Source organism: Eretmochelys imbricata, chromosome 3, assembly GCF_965152235.1.
Source record: "Eretmochelys imbricata isolate rEreImb1 chromosome 3, rEreImb1.hap1, whole genome shotgun sequence".
NCBI lineage: Eukaryota > Metazoa > Chordata > Testudines > Cheloniidae > Eretmochelys > Eretmochelys imbricata.
This window is the reverse complement of record NC_135574.1, coordinates 68661028-68681159: the sequence shown is the minus strand read 5'-3', so window position 1 is coordinate 68681159 and position 20132 is coordinate 68661028. Positions and strand designations below refer to the sequence as shown.

The 20132-nt window shown below is 44.2% G+C and overlaps 1 protein-coding gene across 1 annotated transcript in view; it reads left to right on the top strand.

Annotated features, from left to right (window-relative positions):
* RNGTT (RNA guanylyltransferase and 5'-phosphatase) overlaps window positions 1-20132 on the top strand; it is a 441453-nt gene that overhangs the window by 140158 nt on the left and 281163 nt on the right. Inside the window, exon 10 of the mRNA XM_077812806.1 lies at window positions 13240-13311. Within this exon, the coding sequence (XP_077668932.1) occupies window positions 13240-13311 (72 nt within the window). The remainder of the gene's footprint in view (window positions 1-13239; window positions 13312-20132) is intronic.

The following is a 20132-nucleotide window of genomic DNA, read 5'->3' as shown; positions in this document are numbered from 1 at the left end:
ACACAGCTTACTCTGACCAACCTAGCTCCCTCAGCATAGGCAAAGTCATCAGAGCTAGTGCCTCAACTCATAGCCGAAGCCAAGCGGAGAGCAAACATGACTCCAAACAGAGGCACCACCTGGTAGAGGGGGGAAAGAGGCATCCAAGTCCTTTGCCAAAGGAGTGAGATTAAGTCAGCTGATATTGCTGGTTATGGTACTGGCACAGACACCAATTAGCGGCCCAAGGTATACCCACAAAGAACTATCGGGATTCCTTCTGGGAACATTGATACTTGTATAATGCTGAGACTAGAGCCAAGACATCACTCCTTGGCACCACCATTCGGAGAATATATAACTCCATGTCATTGTGACCAGACTATGTATTCTCTTCCTTGTCCAGCAGGGATGCCTCTCCACTACCTTTGGAAGTGACCTCAGAGCTGATAGAAGAAGCCCACCTCACAGAGCACCAATCCTGCACAGGTGTGAGTGACAGTGGGCTGATCAGCTGCAACTTGGCCAGTACCCATACCACCCTGGCCATATTTGCACTAGTGGGGACCACTGATCCCTCTGTACTGTAGCAGGTCTCCTTCTTGCACATTCAGAAAGAGGAGATCAGGTTCCCTTGTGGCATCACTACCTAGTACACTAACACTGGAGTCAGAGGCCAAGAGCTAGGGCCAGAACAGCAGCAACTCCAGTCTCCACCAAAAGAATTATTGTCACTCAGTGAGGCATTTGAACCAGCCCCTGCCCTGACAGTTGACAATTTTAAGGCCTTCCAGGATCTGCTCATGCATACTGTGGAGGCCTTGGGTATAGAAATGATGGTTATATAGGAGAGATCTCATACACTCTAATAAAGGCTAATGTAGTGCCAATCTTTAAAAAAGGGAAGGAGGAGGATCATGGGAACTACAGGCTGGTCAGCCTCACCTCAGTCCCCGGAAAAATCATGGAGCATGTCCTCAAGGAATCAATTCTGAAGCACTTAGAGGAGAGGAAAGTGATCAGGAGCAGTCAGCATGGATTCACCAAGGGAAAGTCATGCCTGACTAATCTAATTGCCTTCTGTGATGAGATAACTGGTTCTGTGGATGAAGGGAAAGCAGTGGATGTGTTATTTCTTGACTTTAGCAAAGCTTTTGACACGGTCTCCCACAGTATTCTTGTCAGCAAGTTAAAGTAGTATGGGCTGGATGGATGCACTACAAGGTGGATAGAAAGTTGGCTAGATTGTCGGGCTCAACGGGTAGTGATCAATGGCTCCATGTCTAGTTGGCAGCCGGTATCTAGCGGAGTGCCCCAAGGGTCGGTCCTCGGACCGGTTTTGTTCAATATCTTCATAAATGATCTGGAGGATGGCGTGGATTGCACCCTCAGCAAGTTTGCGGATGACACTAAACTGGGAAGAGTGGTAGATACGCTGGAGGGTAGGGATAGGATACAGAGGGCCCTAGACAAATTAGAGGATTGGGCCAAAAGAAATCTGATGAGGTTCAACGAAGACAAGTGCAGAGTCCTGCATTTAGGACGGAAGAATCCAATGCACCGCTACAGACTAGGGACCGAATGGCTAGGCAGCAGTTCTGCAAAGAAGGACCTAGGGGTCACAGTGGACGAGAAGCTGGATATGAGTCAACAGTGTGCCTTTGTTGCCAAGAAGGCCAATGGCATTTTGGGATGTATAAGTAGGGGCATTGCCAGCAGATCGAGGGACGTGATCGTTCCCCTCTCTTCGACATTGGTGAGGCCTCATCGGGAGTACTGTGTCCAGTTTTGGGCCCCACACTACAAGAAGGATGTGGAGAAATTGGAGAGAGTCCAGCGAAGGGCAACAGAAATGATTAGGGGTCTGGAACACATAACTTATGAGGAGAGGCTGAGGGAACTGGGATTGTTTAGTCTACGGAAGAGAAGAATGAGGGGGGATTTGATAGCTGCTTTTAACTACCTGAAAGGGGCTTCCAAAGAGGATGGATCTAGACTATTCTCAGTGATAGCAGATGACAGGACAAGGAGTAATGGTCTCAAGGTGCAGTGGGGGAGATATAGGTTGGATATTAGGAAAAACTTTTTCACTAGGAGGGTGGTGAAACACTGGAATGCGTTACCTAGGGAGGTGGTGGAATCCCCTTCCTCAGAAGTTTTTAAGGTCAGGCTTGACAAAGCCCTGGCTGGGATGATTTAGTTGGGACTGGTCCTGCTCTGGGCAGGGGGTTGGACTATATGGCCTCCAGAGGTCCCTTCCAACTCTGTTATTCTATGATTCTATGATTGAACTCCTTGACATCCGGACTATATCAGCTCCTGCCAAGATTGCTCTCCCCATCAATGAGGTCATTCTTGAGCCAGCCAAAGGTCTCTGGCAAAGTCCAGCCACTATTCAGCTCACATCCAAACAGGTGGAGAAGCATTTATCAGATGCCCCTGAAAAATGTTGACCACTGTTACTCTCATTGAAACCTGGGATCGTTAGTAGTCAGTGTTACAGAAAAATCTAAGTCATTGAAAGGTACACCGAAAGAGAAGAACCTGCAAAACTTAGCTGGATTTTCTTGGGCACAAAGCCTACTTGTTTGCCTCCCTGCAACTCTGGGGCGAACTATGTGAGACATTATTTGCCACGTATAATTTTCTGACATGGAAAAGACCTTCAGTCCAGACTACCTCAGGATGCTAGAGACAAGATGAAGGAAATTGTGAAAGGCGGCCAGATGGTTGAGAGGACAGCTTGGCAGGTAGCCACTGCTACATGGTTGATGGCCACTGCCGTGACCATGAGATGGACCTCATGGCTATTAGCCTTGGGGATACTAAGAGAGGTATGAGATACCATCCATACCCTCCTATTCAGGAGGATGGAGCACTTCAGTTTTAGGACTGAGGAAGTGCTCTATTACCTAATGAACTGCAGGGCCACACTGAGAGATACTTGGAGATTTATATGCCTCATACAGGAAGGCCCTATAAATGTCAGCCCCAACAGAGGCAACGGTCATGTCATTGCTCCTAGGGCAGACTACCAACAATGGAAATAATCGCAGTACCAGCATATGTACACTTTGCCTCCTCTGTCACACACTCCACGCCCATCAGCCAGACAGGAACATTAAGAGCCACATCAGGAACAAGCAACTACCTTTGGAAGCAGCCTTGGCCCATTTTATTGGGCTTGGTCTGATATCACTGTGGACAAAAGAGAGTTGGACATAGTCACCGATGGTTATCCCTTTGCTTCTGTACCCTACTCACCCTCCTTCTCTGACCCACTCTGGGGACTCTTCTCATGAAAATCTATTACAAGAAGTGGCTTCATTGCTTCACCTAGGAATCATAAAATAGATTCTGTATGAGTATTGGAAAGATGGTTTTACTTCCTGTGCTTCCCTTATACTGTAGAAGAAAGGGGGTCTTAGTCCTATTCTAGACCTGAGGACACTAAACAAATATATATGCCACCTCAGGTTCAGGATGGTAATATTTCATCATTCAATCTCTTTAGGCTCAAGACCAGTTCATGGCTCTCAATTTAAGATGCATACTTACTCCTAGCCATCCTCCTGGTTCACAGGAAGTACTTGAGATTTACAGTAGGATCAAATCACTATCAGTACAAGATACTGTCATTCAGACTCTCCATGGCACCAAGGGTCATCATGAAAAATCTTACGGTGGTAGCAGACCATTGAAGAAGGCAGGGCATCCGTCTACCCATATTTGGACAGTTGGCTGGTCAGAGGCAGGTCACAGTGGGAACCATCAGTGAGCCAGGACTGTGCTGTGTTCACCTGCTTGTCACTTACTCTGTCACAAACCATAGAGTCCGTAGGAGCCTTGATCAATTCCAGATGGACAGATTGCAGTCTCTATGAGGACTTTAACTCCAGGTGACATCAGGACTAGCTATGGCAATACAAACATGCCTTGTAGTTTAGGCCACATGTCGGTATGTATGTGATGTTGCTCGCTAGACTTTCATTTGTGGCTCCTTCACCTCTGACTGAGATCAGTTTATTTGCCAGCAAAACGCAATAGACAAGAAGGTCATAATACCTCATATCACTGCAGAATTGGCTAAGTGGTTAGACAGAAAGGTGTTCTCTTTTCAATCTCTTTCCCAACAAAGACACTAATAATGAATGTGACAAGGACAGGTTGAGTATTTCACTTGGACTATCTACAGATCCAAGGACCTTGGTCACCAAGTGGCATGGTGCTTCATGTAAACTTCCTAGAACTGGCTTGCATGATGTTCCTACCTGTCCTTTAAAATTGGATAATGCAGATCTTCAGAGGCAATGCAACAGCCATGCACTATGTAAACAAGCAAGGAGGTGCCTGCTTCTCACCCCTCTGCCTGGGAGCCATTGACTTCTGGAATTAGTGCCATCAGAATAGTGTAACACCAATGACTCTTCATCTCCTGGGAATAAGCAACAATTTATCAGACTTCTGACAGCCAAATGTCAGAACTTTTGTCCCAGAGGAGACCTTCGTCTGTTTTGACTAGAGTGTGCCTTCATTCTACAGTGGAACAGAGGCTTGCCAGTATACCTTTTGCCCAATTCTCCTGGTTTTCAGGGTGATTTCCAAGATCAAAAGAGAAACAGCAATGATCATTCTGGTGGCTTCATAGTAGCCAAGGCATTTCTGACTGACAGATTTACTACAGATGTCCATACAGTCTCTGATCCAGCTCCCAGACTGCTCGGATTTGATCTCTCACAACCGCAGTCAGGTATTCCACCCAGACCCAGAGTTGCTGCACCTGACAGCATGTCTGTTGGGTGCATGAGTACCACAGGTAGGAACTTCTTTCTACAGGTCCAAGTAGTCCTCATAAAAAAGCAGGAAGACACCTGTTAGGGGGCTTATTCCTTCACCCACTTACTTCCCTGGTCCTTCTCGCATGAACAGAGAGCAACAATACCCAAAGTCCAAGGGCGCAAACAATTGTAAGCGGGGGGCAGGAGCGGGGAGAGACCCTGACATTAGCCCCCCCATCCCCAAATAGCAAGCAGGAGGCTCCCGGGAGCAGCTCCAAGGCAGAGGGCAGGAGCAGCACATAGCAGTTGTGGGAGGGACAGCTGAACTGCTGGCAATTTATAGCCTGCTGGGCGGCTGCTGCACAGGGAACTTAGGGGAGTGGGGGGCTGCTGGTCCACTCTGGTTCCAAGCCTCCACCAGCTAGCTGCAAAGGGCTGCTGTTTTTGCAAGCAGTGGACAAATCAGGCGGCTGCCAAACAACGTTATAAGGGAGCATTGCACAACTTTAAATGAGCATATTCCCTAATTGATCAGCATCGAAACAACGTTAACCGGGATGACTTTGTGAGGAGTTACTGTATTTGCAGCACCTCAATTACCACAGTAACTGGTTGTGCAGCACCAAAAATGAAAATATTGTGGAAGAGTGTATGATGTGGACAAAGAATGGAACTGGCTAGGTTCTGCATACATTCAATGACCAGCTGCGCACAGTAGAGTAACATTTTTGGCCTGTGAAGTAAGCACTGAGTGGTGGGATTGGATCCTTATGCAATTCTGGAATGGTCAACGAAGGCTGCAGAACTTTGGGATACAGAAGGGGAAATTGCTGAAGTTGTGAGCCAAGCTTTCAAAATGTTTCTTTTTGTTTTGACCCAAATAAATTTGTTTAGACTTTCAGGCATTTTGACAAAAAAAAAAAAAGACACTGTAAAGAAAACGAGGAGTTGGTAGTGATGGTGCCTCCCCTTATAAGCTTTAGCCCGGTGAGTAGGGCACTTATTTAGGGTGTGGGAGACCCAGGTTCAGTTCTCTTTTCTGCCTGATGAGAAGAAGGGATTCAACTTGATCCTCCCACATTGCAGGAGAGTATCTTAGCCACTGGGCTATGGGATATTCTGGTATGGGACTTTGTCCTAGCCACCGACCTATAGACACTTTCTTGCTATCTCTTGGTCAGTTATTATCCATTGTTAATGAATAACTATGGATCGCAATTACAAATGACAGTGGATAGTTATTGGGCCACCAGCACACTTTATCCTCCTCTTGCTTTTTTGTGAACGTAGTCATACTTTCCTTTGATTTTGTCAAAATGTCAGAAAGTCTAAATAAATTTTTTTTGGATTGAAACAAAACATTTCATTTTGACATTTTTGGTTCAGTTGAAACTATTTGGTGAACTCAGCATGAATTCATGAATAGTTTTGTTTGATCTAAAACTGCATTTTTTGGAGAATAAACTATTTGTCTGGAACACTTTGCCCAGCTCTAGAAATGGATGGTTATTGTGCTATAGAAGCTTGTAATCCCTTATTGTTATAAGTCAGTGGGCATTCAGTTAGGTGTTGGAAAGATTTTCCAGTGGTGATGGTTGTCATCCAGGTGTGTAACACCATTAAGTGTGTTTGGCTGCCTAGGATTGTGGCTCTTGACAATATGCAGGAAATAATCGGGATATTTGACACAGTTGTCTTGCCAGACTGTGATAGGTTGATAAATACGTATCCTGATTCTGCCTCCCTCCCCCTCCTAACCTTGCTTCTGCATGCATATACAGAAAGAGGTATGTTTCCATATTTATGTAAATATTGGTTGATCACTAGGGATGTTTTAGTGACATGATTGTTGGGTGGAAGTGTATGATGCTCACATCTTTAAGAATACAGGATTTTTTGAAAAGCGGCATGCAGAGATGTTTTTCTTGTAATGGCACATTCATGTTGGTGGGGTTGCAATGCTAATTGTGATTCTCTGGGCCTCAGACTACCCTTTGCTTCCATGGCTCATGAAGTCATCCACTGGGCACCTTGAACAGAAACAAGGAAAGCTGTAATTATCAGCTAAACAGGTGCAGAATGACCATGGAGAGCGCAGTTGGCAGATTAAAGGGATGCTGGAGATATGTCATGTCTAGGCCAGATCTCAGTGAGCCAAATATTCTTTTTGTTATTGCTGTATGTTGTGCTTTATGTACTATATGCAAAGCCAAGGAGGAAGTGTTACCAGCAGGGTGAAGGGGGGAAGTGGAAAAACTGATTGTGAGCAGCCTGACACAAGAAGAACTACCGTAGCTTGTCGAGATGCCGTACATCTTACGGAGGCCTTAGGGGTACGCTTTTCCAGTGTGCGATAGTCAGCGTGCTGCTTTTGTTTTATTTTGGAATTAATTACGCATTTACTTATTACAAATGTATTGATTTTTGAATAAATTGTAGTTGGCATGTGTCATAAATATAAAGGGAAGGGTAACCGCCTTTCTGTATACGGTGCTATAAAATCCCTCCTGGCCAGAGGCAAAATCCTTTCACTAAGAAGCTAAGGTAACCTCACTGGCACCTGACCCAAAATGACTAATGAGGGGACAAGATACTTTCAAATCTGGAGGGGTGGAACAAAGGATCTGTCTGTGTGAAGCTTTTGCCAGGAACAGATCAGGAATGCAGCCTTCCAGCTCCTGTGAAGTTAGTAAGTAATCTAGCTAGAAATGCGTTAGATTTCCTTTTGTTTAAAGACTGGTAAAATAAGCTGTGCTGGATGGAATGTATATTCCTGTTTTTGTATCTTTTTGTAACTTAAGGTTTTGCCTGGAGGGATTCTCTATGTTTTGAATCTGATTACCATCCTGATTTTACAGAGGTGATTCTTTTACCTTTTCTTTAAATAAAATTCTTCTTTTAAGAACCTGATTGCTTTTTCATTGTTCTTAAGATCCAAGGGTTTGGGTCTGTGTTCACCTGTACCAATTGGTGAGGATATGATTATCAAGCCTTCCCCAGGAAAGGGGGTGTAGGGCTTGGGGGGATATTTTGGGGGAAGACGTCTCCAAGTGGGCTCTTTCCCTGTTCTTTGTTTAAATCGCTTGGTGGTGGCAGTGTATCAGGATTTTAACCTAAGCTGTTTCCCAAGGCAAGAAAGAAATCTGTGCCTTGGGGAAGTTTTAACCTAAGCTGGTAAGAATAAGATTAGGGGGTCTTTCATGCAGGTCCCCACATCTGTACCCTAGAGTTCAGAGTGGGGAAGGAACCTTGAGAGCATGTCTCTTAATTTTAAACGCATTGTTAACATTTTATGAATCTGGTGAGAGGGTACTGATTTGAGGAGTTCACATGTCTTTTGAAAGATAAAGTCAACAAATCACAATTTTCACAAAATAAAATTTTATTGAGCAGTAATAAACAACATAAGTACTTCTAAAAAGATGTAAAACAACTAAAAAAGTACAAGAGGCTGCTTGCCCTGGGATGAATTACAGCTCAGTATAAGTGTAGTCACAGTAGTTCTTCTTATTTTTCATTGGGATTCAGTGAAAGGCATACTGTGGCTGGTACTTAGGGGGTAGGGTGACCAGATGTCCTGATTTTATAGGAACAGTCCTAATTGTTGGGTCTTTTTCTTATATAGACTCCTATTACCCGCTATGCCTGTGCTGATTTTTCACACTTGCTGTCTTGTCACCCTATTTGGGGGGCATTGGGGTGTGTGCGTACAACCTAGGAAGAAAGAATTGTCCATGAAGTGCCATGGCTGCTGGGGTGTAAGTCTGTGGGTATTTTCCTTGGTAGTGCTTTGGAACATCTGAGTTTGAGGAGCTGTATGTTGTCTCGGTGCACTTCCTTATGTATCTCTCAGTCCTTCTATGTTTCCTCAAGGAAGAGCTCCCTACACTCCCTAGTTTTGTGTGCCCTGGCCTCAGAGATCTTGAGCAGATCAGAGAATTTGTCCTCCTTTGTTCTTTTATTCCCCCGCCCTTATTAAGGGAAGTCTTTAAGCAGGTATGGAGGATAGCCTAGCCGAGGCTGCTGGTAAGCAACCAGACAGAGATTGCTAGATTTAAAGGGTTAGCAGACAGGAAATAAGTGTTACAACTGCCTAAAATGTTATCAGAAAGATCTTCATAAAAATATGAAGTGATCAGACTGGCTGCCATTTGCTTCAGGACTGTTCAGCAGCTCCCAACATGGTGAGTATATTGCCATTCTTTTAAAACCCTCTATTCATGAGGGTTTGGGAGTCCTGGGGAAGTGTAGGGATAGTGTAGTAAATACTGCTAAATTTATTACAGGCAGTGATCATTCTGACTGATGTCTTGTGGTGCACCAAAGGCCCAGAGAAGGTGTTACAGATTTACAGGATCTGTGCTATGCTCTGGCCTGTAGATAGTCTGCTGGGAATGCCCTTGTAGTGTGCCAGACGCCCAAAAGGTCACACTCTTCCATAAGAGTAGGCCACATGGCCTCAGAGACTGGGCATCAGGGCTCTAGCACTCCTGTTTCTCACTGTGACCTCTGCCCAGCAAGTCTGACTGAAGGAGACTCCTGTTCAGAGACTTTTACTCCCTTCAGGAATCCATGCACTTCACTCAGTATTTGCGGTGATCCCAGTCAGCCTTTTCAGAACAGAGTAGGGTTTATTAGTCAACTAAAATACAGCACTTGGAAGTCCTTAGGTTAACATAGAGACGCAAAAGTTAACACCAAGTTCAGACTAGCTACAACCAGGGTGCCATCCAGCCAAGGTGCTGTCAAATTCATTTTGGCTTCGCTGCTCTCTGTTCTTTTGCCTGTGTCCCCCAGGTGAGAATTTCCGTGACTCTGTGAGCCCATTTCTTATCACAGCCTCTGGGTACCTCTCAGTCCATCATCGTCCTGCTGCAAAGTCATGCTGAGTTCATGTGTTCTGCTTGCCAAAGTCTCCCATTGTGAAAAGTCAGTAGAGCAGTCACTGGGGCTCCCATTGTGTTTCCAGATCCTCCATTGGTGGTTTGGTTCCACTCAGTGCTTATTGACCCATTCGTGTCACCCCAGACAAGTGATACAAACATCTAATTTCTCTTGCAGTGCCCAAGGAACGTTATTTTAACATGTCTGCACCCTCTGGATAGCAATACCAAGCCAAATGAGTCACTGCTATGCATAGCATTGATAAAAATATTACAGAAAATTCCCACATTCATCACTGAAAGGCAGCTCGATGTTGCCTGGGCCCATATGCTGCCAGTGTCTTCACAGTGATGATGTCACTAGAGCTTGTTGCAGAGGCGTGGGAAGGTGTCTTCCCCACCAGGAGAAACCAGGCTGCCCTTCCCAGAAATGTACAGGCAAAAATCAAAGAATATTCGCTTGAAAAATTTGCTTGAAATTGCTCCAGAGGAGAAAAGGGATGTCCAGGCCAAAATAAATCAGAAACTGCAAGTGGAGAAGGGTTGTTGCTGCTGCCTAGTTCTGGGAGCCAGTAAAAAGCCAAGCCTACCAAGCTAGCAACATACCATTTCTACCTCTCTTTATTCCTGAATCAAAACACAATGCATAATTAATTTGTTTTGTACTTGGATTCTCGGACTGGAAAACCAAAGCACATATTTAGTCTACAGTTGTATTCATAAAAATCCTGTAGTAAGAATGCTCAGTTACTGAATTGCTTAAACAGATTCTTTTTATTTGAATGCTCAGGTATTTGTTTCAGTGTGTTTCTTTTTCTGTTTACAGTGCACAGATTTATATTTGCATTATTATGTTCCTAGAATTCCTTTCTGCCTTTGTGATATTATTGACATGAACTGTGAACGCATAGATCATTGTTGCAACCAAGGTCCTGTAGTGGCACCAAATCTTGTATAAAGGGGGTCAGATAAGGTGTCTAAGACAAGATTATGGTTTGCTGGTTATGATTATGCTATCTGTATGTATGTATCATTTTTGTATTTAAAGTTATAAGTATTGGCTCTATCCTGTCTGTATTTCAAACTTATGGTATACTTCTGGGTGAAACCCCAGACAATTTAGTGTCAGCAGTGCCTAGCCTGCTTGATGGCCCATTAAAGACGATCAGCTATACAATTGACCCATTGAGAGAAGGCAGATAGACCTTGTGACTCAGCAAGGTATGCAGGGACATGCCTATGGACAGAACTCTAAGGTTTTTCTATGCCATGTGCTGGATAGCTTGTCTTTGGAACAAAGAAAGCAGAGACCACATGGCAAGAGACTAGAAAAGACTGCTGCAGCTCCTCCATCTTGTCTTCAATCCTGCTTCTTGCCTCTGGAGGGACTTTGCTACAAACTGAAGCTCTGAACAAAGGACTGAATGACCCATCATAGAATATCAGGGTTGGAAGGGACCAACCCTCAAACCACTGAGCTATCCCTCCCCTTGTGGATGTACTCCAGAGACTTGATTTGAACCTGCAGTTTATTCCATCACTGCTACAAGCCTGAACAAAGAACTTTGCCATTACTGTATGTAGTTGATTCCATTTAACCAATTCTAACTCTCATCTGTATCTTTTTCCTTTTATGAATATACCTTTAGATTTTAGATTCTAAAGGACTGGCAACAGTGTGATTTATGGGTAAGATCTGATTTGTATATTGACCTGGCTCTGGGGCTTGATCCTTTGGGATCGAGAGAATCTTTTTTCTTTTACTGAGGTATTGGTGTTCATAACCATTCTTCCACATAATGAGAGGCACTGGTGGTGATACTAGGAAACTAGAGTGTCTAAGGAAATTGCTTGTGTAACTTATGGTTAGCCAATGGGGTAAAACCGAAGTAGTCTCTGTTTTGCTGGTTTGGTTTGCCTTGGTGTGCAAAGGAACCCCAGCCTTGAGCTGTAACTGCCTGCTTTAAGCAGTTTGTCCTGAATTGGTACTCTAAGTTGGGTCCCACCAAAGCCAGCATAGTTACAGCCTGCCTGCCAAAAGCGTGCATTTGGGAATATGTTTGGCTTGTGTGTAGTATTCTGTCATGTTTTGCACTGTGTGTTCTTACAGTAAACTTTGATACTTCAAAAGGAATTGGTCTGTTCCCTGGCTGAGAGTGTGACCACCATTCTGAGAGAGGGGAGGAGAGGGAACAGTGTGTGTGAAGTTTTGGGGACCGTGAAGAAAATTGTGTTTTTGGGCTGTTTTTTTTTTAAAGGCATTAATTACACCTATCTGATCTCCCTTCCCCTCCCTCAGTGGTTTCTGTCTCTAGGCTCATCTGGGTCAGGTTTAGCTGAGTTACAAAGAGCTCTTGGCTATCTGACAGGTTTGCCTTCTCTGTCCTCAGTAAGCTGTCAATAAGTTCCCGGCCAATGGGAGCTACAGAGTAGTGCTCTGAGTGAATGCAGCGCACAGAGCTGCCTGGCCATGCCTCCATGTAGGAGCTGAGGGAGGGGAATGTTGCCACTTCCAGAGGGCCCCTCCAAGGTAGGCGCCGTCCCATGCCCCAGCCACTGCCCCCCTCCAACACCCAAAATCCTGTTGCGGAGGTGGGGGAAAGAGGCGCGGTGGCCCTAACCCCAGCAGTGGCCGGTGCGACTGATTCAGGGGCTGCCTGAGCTGCTCAGGTGGTCCCCGGGCCGGGGCACCAGCTGTGCAGAAATCACAGAAAGTCACAGAATCCGTGACCTCCATGACAAACTCGCATCCTTAGCCATGTGTCCTCAAGAAGAGGACAACAGTAAGAGACAGACACCAAAACGATTCTAAGATGGGGAGGTGAGAAAAGAAATATAGAAGGTTGCTTAATTTAGTGTGGAGGGATGTATGTATTTTTGACTCTGGTCTAATTAGCTGCAAATGTTAATTTGGACTGGTAGTCATATGAAATGTGCTTCAGAGGCACAAATGGAAACATAAAGCTCTGCCTTGATTCATGGGACTTAAACACTATGTGAAATACTTAATTTAAAGGAGCCTTATTGGTTAGTGAGGGATAGTAATTAATACATAAATAACATTTTTGAGTCCACTCTGCTGTCTGTATAATCAGAAAAATGTTAGTGTTAAATCATCTGATCTGAGCAAACCAAGCCCCTCAAAATAAAAAAGTTCAGTCTTTAATGGCCACTGTGCTTATACGTGCATGAGAGATTTTTCAGATGTGCCCTAAGCGATTTAGGATTACAATTCCACAATTTTCCAAAATGACTTTCAATAGGATCACATACTTTAAGCTAAGTAACACATTTTGAGACTGGTGAAACACTGAAGCACAACAGTTCCAGCTCAAAACAGAGTGTCTTAACACTGATTTGCCTTGGTTTTGTTGAGAACTTTATATGTCACACTTCAAACATGAAGAATATTTTTATTACACTTGTAAACTCCTGTAAAAATATGCTTGATAATAGAACTTTGGACAGAGCCTTGTAACAGTACTGGTCAGCATTGCTACAGTTCTATAGATGTACTGGATGTAAGTATATTGTGAGACTTTTATATTATTCTCGAATTGCAAATATTAAGGGAATGTTATCTTTCTTTTTCTTTTAAGGAAATGATCATTGACAAAGTAAACGGACAAGTCGTTCCTCGGTACTTGATATATGACATTATTAAATTCAATGTAAGTACCTTTTTTAAATTACTACTTTTTAATGAGTAGTTATTGACTAAAATAAAGACAGAAATTATGTTTGCATTGTTAAGAGCCAGAAAGCACACTTCCATGTGGCGGTTCAATACAAGACAGGACAGAGCTTTAAGCAAGCAAGCAAGCTGGTCTGCTAACGGGCTTCTGCCCGTCAGCTTTCCACCCTCTCCTTTATTCTCTCTCTCTCTCCCCGCGCATTACATTCTCCAACAGATAAAAGGAATACACTGGCTTTGTTTAACATTCTTATTTACCAATTTCTATCTACCGCATTCCTTGCTCTCGGGCCTTGAGCCCAGTCCTGAGAGGCTTCCCACGGTTCATGTCATCTGGGCGAGATTCCAAGGTTCATGCCCTTGAGAAGAGCTGTGTGTGCACAGTTCCTATACAACACTCCGGGTGTGCCCTGAATGTTGCCAAGCGCATGAACCTTGTATGAATCCTACACTTCCATACCCAAAGTGGTTGGGCAATGTGCAATCCAGCTGACAGCAGTACAGGAGAAGTGAGATTGAAAGTATCCTGAATCAGGCAAAGCACAATTGAAAGCAGCCTCAGTAATGCTACTTGCTTGGTCAATAGAGACTTGATCTGTTGCAAAGACTATATGAGAGAAGGCTGTGGGTTGTCTGAAAACCTCTGCAAAATACTGTTCAGAAACTGCTTCTTTCTACAGCAGATATGAACTTGGTTTGGCCATGGTGGTAATAATTTAGTATTATTCCTCTGCAGATCTGTTGATAGATAAACAATATATTTACAGCTTAGTTGTGACCATTTAAATACTGAAGAATTTTTTTTGCAAGCTTAAGAGATGGCAAAAATATTTAGTGTACATGTTACTTTCTGATTCTCTCTTAATTTGATTGGGATGGTTACGTATAGGTTAAAGAGAGAACATCCTTTCAGGCTTATGTTAGCAATGATGAAGAAATCACATAGCTGAATTGAAAGCTCTACCAATAATCCTGGTTTGCCTGGGACCAAACAGTCCCAACTAATGTCCTAGTACTGTTTTCACCTATAAGGGTACGTCTACAAAGGGCTAAAAGACCAGTTGCTGGCCTGGGTTAACCGATTTAGGCTTGTGGGGCTCGGGCTGTGGGGCTAAAAATTTCTGTGTAGACGTTTGGGCTCGGGCTGGAACCCAAGCTCTGGGACCCTCCACTCTTGTAAGGTCTCAGAAAACAGGCTCTGGACCGAGCCCAAGCATCTACACCGTGATTCTTTTCAGCTCCAGAGCACAAACGCGCTTACCTGGTCCAGCTGTGGTTTTTTTTTTTTTAATCTCTGTGTAGATGTAGCCTGAGAGTCTGCCATGCTAGGGCACTACATTTGTCTCTACAGTATTGTTGGTCTGGGCTACTGCTGGCATGATCTCTCTCATCTGCGCTGCCAGTAGGTGAGCTGGGTTGGTGCCATGGTAGTGGATCCTTGTCCAGGTCGGGGAACAGAGAGTAGGAAGGGGGTTAAGCAGCTGTTTTTGAAACACACTGCACCTTCTTGGCTGCTCAGTGACCCTTCCTTCATATTCTTCTTTTAGATGTAGGCAGCTGCTTCTCAGTTCTGTAACGTGCAGCTGTTTCTCATAAGATCATATGTGCCGAGGCCAGACAGAGGCAGAAATCAGTCCCAGGGACCAGAAAAAGGAGCTTTTGAGTAGTGGGGAGAGGAGGAAGGAGGGGAAAATGGGTAAGCCATTGTGGAGAGCTATGGGAGCAACTGCAGAGTCATAGCTAAGAAGAAACAATATGGGTGAAGAGAGAGCAGCTTTCAAAGGGATTTTTCAAATAAACTAGAGGTTTGAAAGACACTAAAGGGTCTTGTGTGTTGTCTTAGTAAATTTTTTTTCTTGTTCTCTCATGATCTAAGAAAAATAACCTTAAAATCACCATAATGTACATAGAACTATCAAATGGCTGGGATCTGTTGGCCCTGAGACCTCCAATTAATCTGAAGAGTTGTCCTTGGCAAAATGTTTCCCATGTTGGCACTTATAATTGAGTGGGTTTTGCATTGACTGGTTTGTGTTACATTTGTGAAAGAAAATTAGTGCTAAGAAAAAGGCCCCAGCAAAACATATTAATGTATTTAATAATTTTTTGTGAAGTAATTTAAATAATTGTATGAAAACAGAGCATAACACTAAACTGTAGTTAAATATTCCACAAAAAATACAGTAATGTGGTGGTCACTTATATTTCAGGGAATTTGGGAGAATACACTTTTATTGTAATAGTCCTGTGTATAATATTAACAGTTGTTCTGATTCTAAGTCACCTAAATGGAATGTTAATTTATCTGGTGCTATTTAGGTCTCTCCCCAAAACTCCTCCCTCCATCCGCATGCTCCCCATCACCTACCATACACATACAATTGAGGTAGTAGTGGTTGGGATGATCTGAACATATCTGGATGGCATAAAGTGGGAATATTGAAAGAAGATTAAGATTTGTCTTGTATAGAGATGTTTTCCCATCTGTATTGAGAGAATGAATGAGTGGCAGTGTGGGGATCATTACATTACTTATTGTATAAGTGGTCAGTCCTACTGAAACAAAGGAAGGCCTTGATTGAGTTGATGTGCATGAACACTGTAAAAAACAAACAAAAAACCTCCCAACAAGCCTGTTTTTTCCTTTCAATTTAAAGGGGTACTGAGAAGTTTTATGCCTATATTAGCTATTCTTCTTGGAGTGCTTGTTCATGTCAATTCCAATCAGGTGCGTGCGCACATGCGTGCATGGCAGCCGGAAGATACTTTCCCTAGCAGTATCCATCAGGTTGGTCTGGGCGCCCCCTGGAGTGGCCTCATCATGGCGCTCAATATAGGGCCCTACCGACTCGCCACCCACTCAGTTCCTTCTTACTAACAGTGACGGTTAGCTGGAACTTCCCCTTACTCTTGTCGTGACAAGCGCATTTGGCAATCTGGGTATATAACATCTCCCCACTGTATTTTCCACTGTATGCATCCAATGAAGTGAGCTGTAGCTCATGAAAGCTTATGCTCAAATAAATTTGTTAGTCTCTAAGGTGCCACAAGTACTCCTTTTCTTTTTGTGGATACAGACTAACACGGCTGCTACTCTGAAACCTGTATATAGAGACAACACCATGGCGATATTCTATATCAACAAACGGGGGAGCACGCTCCTCTCCCCTGTGCCTAAGGGACTTTTGTGTAGCTCACTTGATATGCCTGCAAACATCGTACCTCCCGGGAATACAGAGCGAGTTGGCGGACCGTCTCAGCAGGTCTTTTCATGGCCACGAGTGGTCCCTACACTTGGATGTTGAAAACTCCATCTTCCAACGATGGAGCTGTCTCCAGATGAACCTGTTCGCCACATGACGCAACAGGAAGTGCCAGCAGTTTTGCTCCTTCCTGAATCACAGGCTGGGCTCCATCGCGGGTGCCTTCCTCCTCGCATGGAAAGGCAGTCTTCTCTATACATTCCTGCCCGTCCTTCTCGTTGACAAGGTGCTCCTCAAGATACGGAGGGAAGGGGCTTCAGTGATATTGATAGCTCCAGCCAGGCCTCACCAACATTGGTACACATCTCTCCTGGAAAGTCCATAGAAGCCCCAGTCACCTTGCCGCTCCTCCCGGACTTAATAACTCAGGATCACAGCCATCTCCAGCACCTGAACCTCGAGTCGTTGCCCCGCACAGCTGGAATCTCCATAGCTGAACCCCATGGAGCTCTCCTGCTTGGAGCCAGTTAGACAAGTCCTTTTTTGTGGTAGGAAATCCTCCACCAGGACTATCTACCTTGCCAAGTGGAAAAGATTCTCAATCTGGTCAGCGCAGCGTCATTTGTCCCTGATGCTCACCTCTATGCCACTCATACTGGACTATCTTCTCCATCTCAAGCAGCAGGGACTGTCCATGTCTTCAATAAGGGTGCATTTGGCCACCATCTCTGCTTTCCATCCAGGCACAGAGCGCCAGTCGGTGTTTGCCAACCCTATGCTCAGCCGTTTCCTGAAAGGTCTCAACAGGCTGTATTCGCATGTCCAACAACCAGCCCCAACCTGGGACCTCAATCTGGTCCTTTCCAAATTGGTGGGTCTGCCCTTCGAACCGCTGGCGACTTGTTCCCTGCTCTGCCTATCATACAAGGTGGCGTTTCTGGTAGCAGTAATCTCAGCCAGGAGGGTGTCTGAGCTCAAAGCCCTAACATCAGAACCTCCTCATACTGTATTCTATAAGGACAAGGTTCAACTCAGGCCACGTCCAGCTTTCTTTCCGAAGGTTGTCTTCCAGTTTCACCTCAACCAGGACGTCTTCCTCCCCGTGTTCTATCCTAAGCTGCACTCGAGCGGCAGGGGGGCAGAGGCTTCACTCATTGGATGTCCGCAGAGCGCTAGCCTTTTACACTGAAAGAACAAAACCTTTTTAGGAAGTCCGCTCAACTGTTTGTGGCCGTGGCAGACAGGATGAAGGGTCTTCCAGTTTCCTCCCAATGAAGTTTGTCATGGATCACGTCCTGCATCCGTGAATGCTATAACCTGGCAGAGGTGCCTGCCCGTCTGCTCACAGTGGACTCCACTAGGGCTCAGGCTTATTCAGCAGCATTCCTGGTGCAAGTTCCAACCCAGGAAATATGCAGAGTGGTTCGCCATACATACTTTCACCGCACATTATGCAGTTACCCAGCAGGCCAGAGATGATGAGGCCTTCGGTAGAGCAGTGCTCCATCCAGTGGACAGCTCCAACCCAACCTCCTGAACTCAGGCTTGGGAGTCACCTGATTGGAATTGACATGAACAAGCACTCGAAGAAGAAAAAACGGTTACTCACCTTCTCATAACTGTTGTTCTTCGAGATGTGTTGTTCATGTCCATTCCAATACCCACTCACCTACCCCTCTTTTGGAGTAGCCGGCAAGAAGGAACTGAGGGGGTGGCGGGATGGTAAGGCCTTATATTGCGGGCCATGATGGCGCCACTCTAGGGGGCACCTGGACCCACCCGACTGCTAGGGGGTAAATCTTCCGGCTGCCATGCGCGTGCACGCACACACCTGATAGGAATGGATACGAACAACACATCTTGAAGAACAACAGGTAAAAAGGTGAGTAGCCATTTTTTCCTGAAATGGCCATGATGCTTCCTATTCATTATTGATACTAGTACTTTTGGTTCTGAAATGTCTTTTGCAACTCTGTCAAAGTTCATCTGTGGGAGAAAATATTAAATATTTTAGACACTTCAAATGGTAACATGTTGGGCATTTTGAAGTGTTTTAGCTTTTACAAACTATGGGGTTGATTCTGCCACACTTAGAATTATTTTCTGACTAAGGAACTCTACTATCATGGAGCTAGGCCCTACTCATTGTGAATGAGAGTGGCAGAATCAGGCCCTGTACAGTATAACTAGGGTTTGTGTTAGGGAGAATGTTAATTAGGAATCAAACTTTAATAGTTTAAAATCAATGTTTTAGTCAATATAACTTGCAGAATGTAATTCTTAGCATTCTCTGGGATAAGTGGTAGTTTTCTGAAAGTTCTAAAATATTCTAAGATTTGAAAAAGAGCAAAAATTGTGTTTGTAATATTATGACCATTGTGCTCTCTTCTCTAAAAAACTTTTTCTTGTAATGCTATCTCTTATGTTCTCTGCCCTGTCTATGTTCTGTCCTTCACTTTGTCTATCTCTCACACATTTTCTATTGTTTTCCCTACATTCCGTGTTTATTCTCCTTCACTCTGTGTAGTGTTTGCCTGCTCTTATTCTGTGCTCTTGTCTGTCACTCACTACTATGGTTTCTTCCTTTCCCATTCCTTCCTTTATGGTCGCTTTCCCCTGTCTGGTCTTGCCTTCCTTTTTTGTTTGTTTGTTTCTCTCTTCTGCCTCTGTTGTGGTATATTCACACAGTTTTAACAAAGTACGCTTCTAGAAAGCTTCAATCTCTGATGTATTAGATAGAGGTGTTGAGGTGATGGGCTCCGATTAAACATGAAGGAACCAAATTACTGACCATTAAAATGAGTGGGTTTTTGTCAGGGGTTTAGTTGTGGGGAAAGGCAGCAGATACTGAACTGCACTTGAGTTGCACTGTAAATGCTGTCATTTCCTTTGGATGCATTGAGAATCAGGGAGGAATTTATTATGAAGTATTGCAGTTTCAGTGTCAAGGACAAATAAGACAATGTGTTATCAGTTTGAGCACAAGCAGGACTTCAGCTGAAAGAGGTTATTAGCAGTGACCATACTGTAGAGATTAAAAAGCACAGCTGCCTTTTTGCTAATTCTAGAAGTTTTAATTACAAAAATGGGCAAACTAGAATGTTTGGCTTGGCAAGAGTGATCAGTATAATTTTATCACTGAGCTGTGTGGTGTGGAGTAACTATAAAATCAAAAGAAACATGGTAAATCCTCTCTTTATGGAATACAGGTTGGGTGGGAGGATCTTAGTTACATATTATAGTGGAGTGCCAGATCTGCTATAGTTAAGGTTGTGTATTGCTTTCTCCTTAAAAGGTCAATATTATAAGTGCTCTAAAATCCAAGTGCTTGCTTGGATTGTTTGAAAATTGTTGCCTCTTGTAGGTACGGTGTGGGGTTGGTGTTCCAAATTTGGGTTAGAGCAAGATACAGCTACTCAAAATCACCTGCTTGTTACTTTTTTGTTTGTGCCCATGAGGGGCTCAAACTGTGCTTCTACTCCTCAAATTGACCTCAGCTGCTTGGGATTTATTTCAGTTAGTGCACAGCACCCACTGTCCCGTTGGGAAATCAAGATTGCAAAAGTTACTAAAGGTAAAGTTTATAAATCCAGGT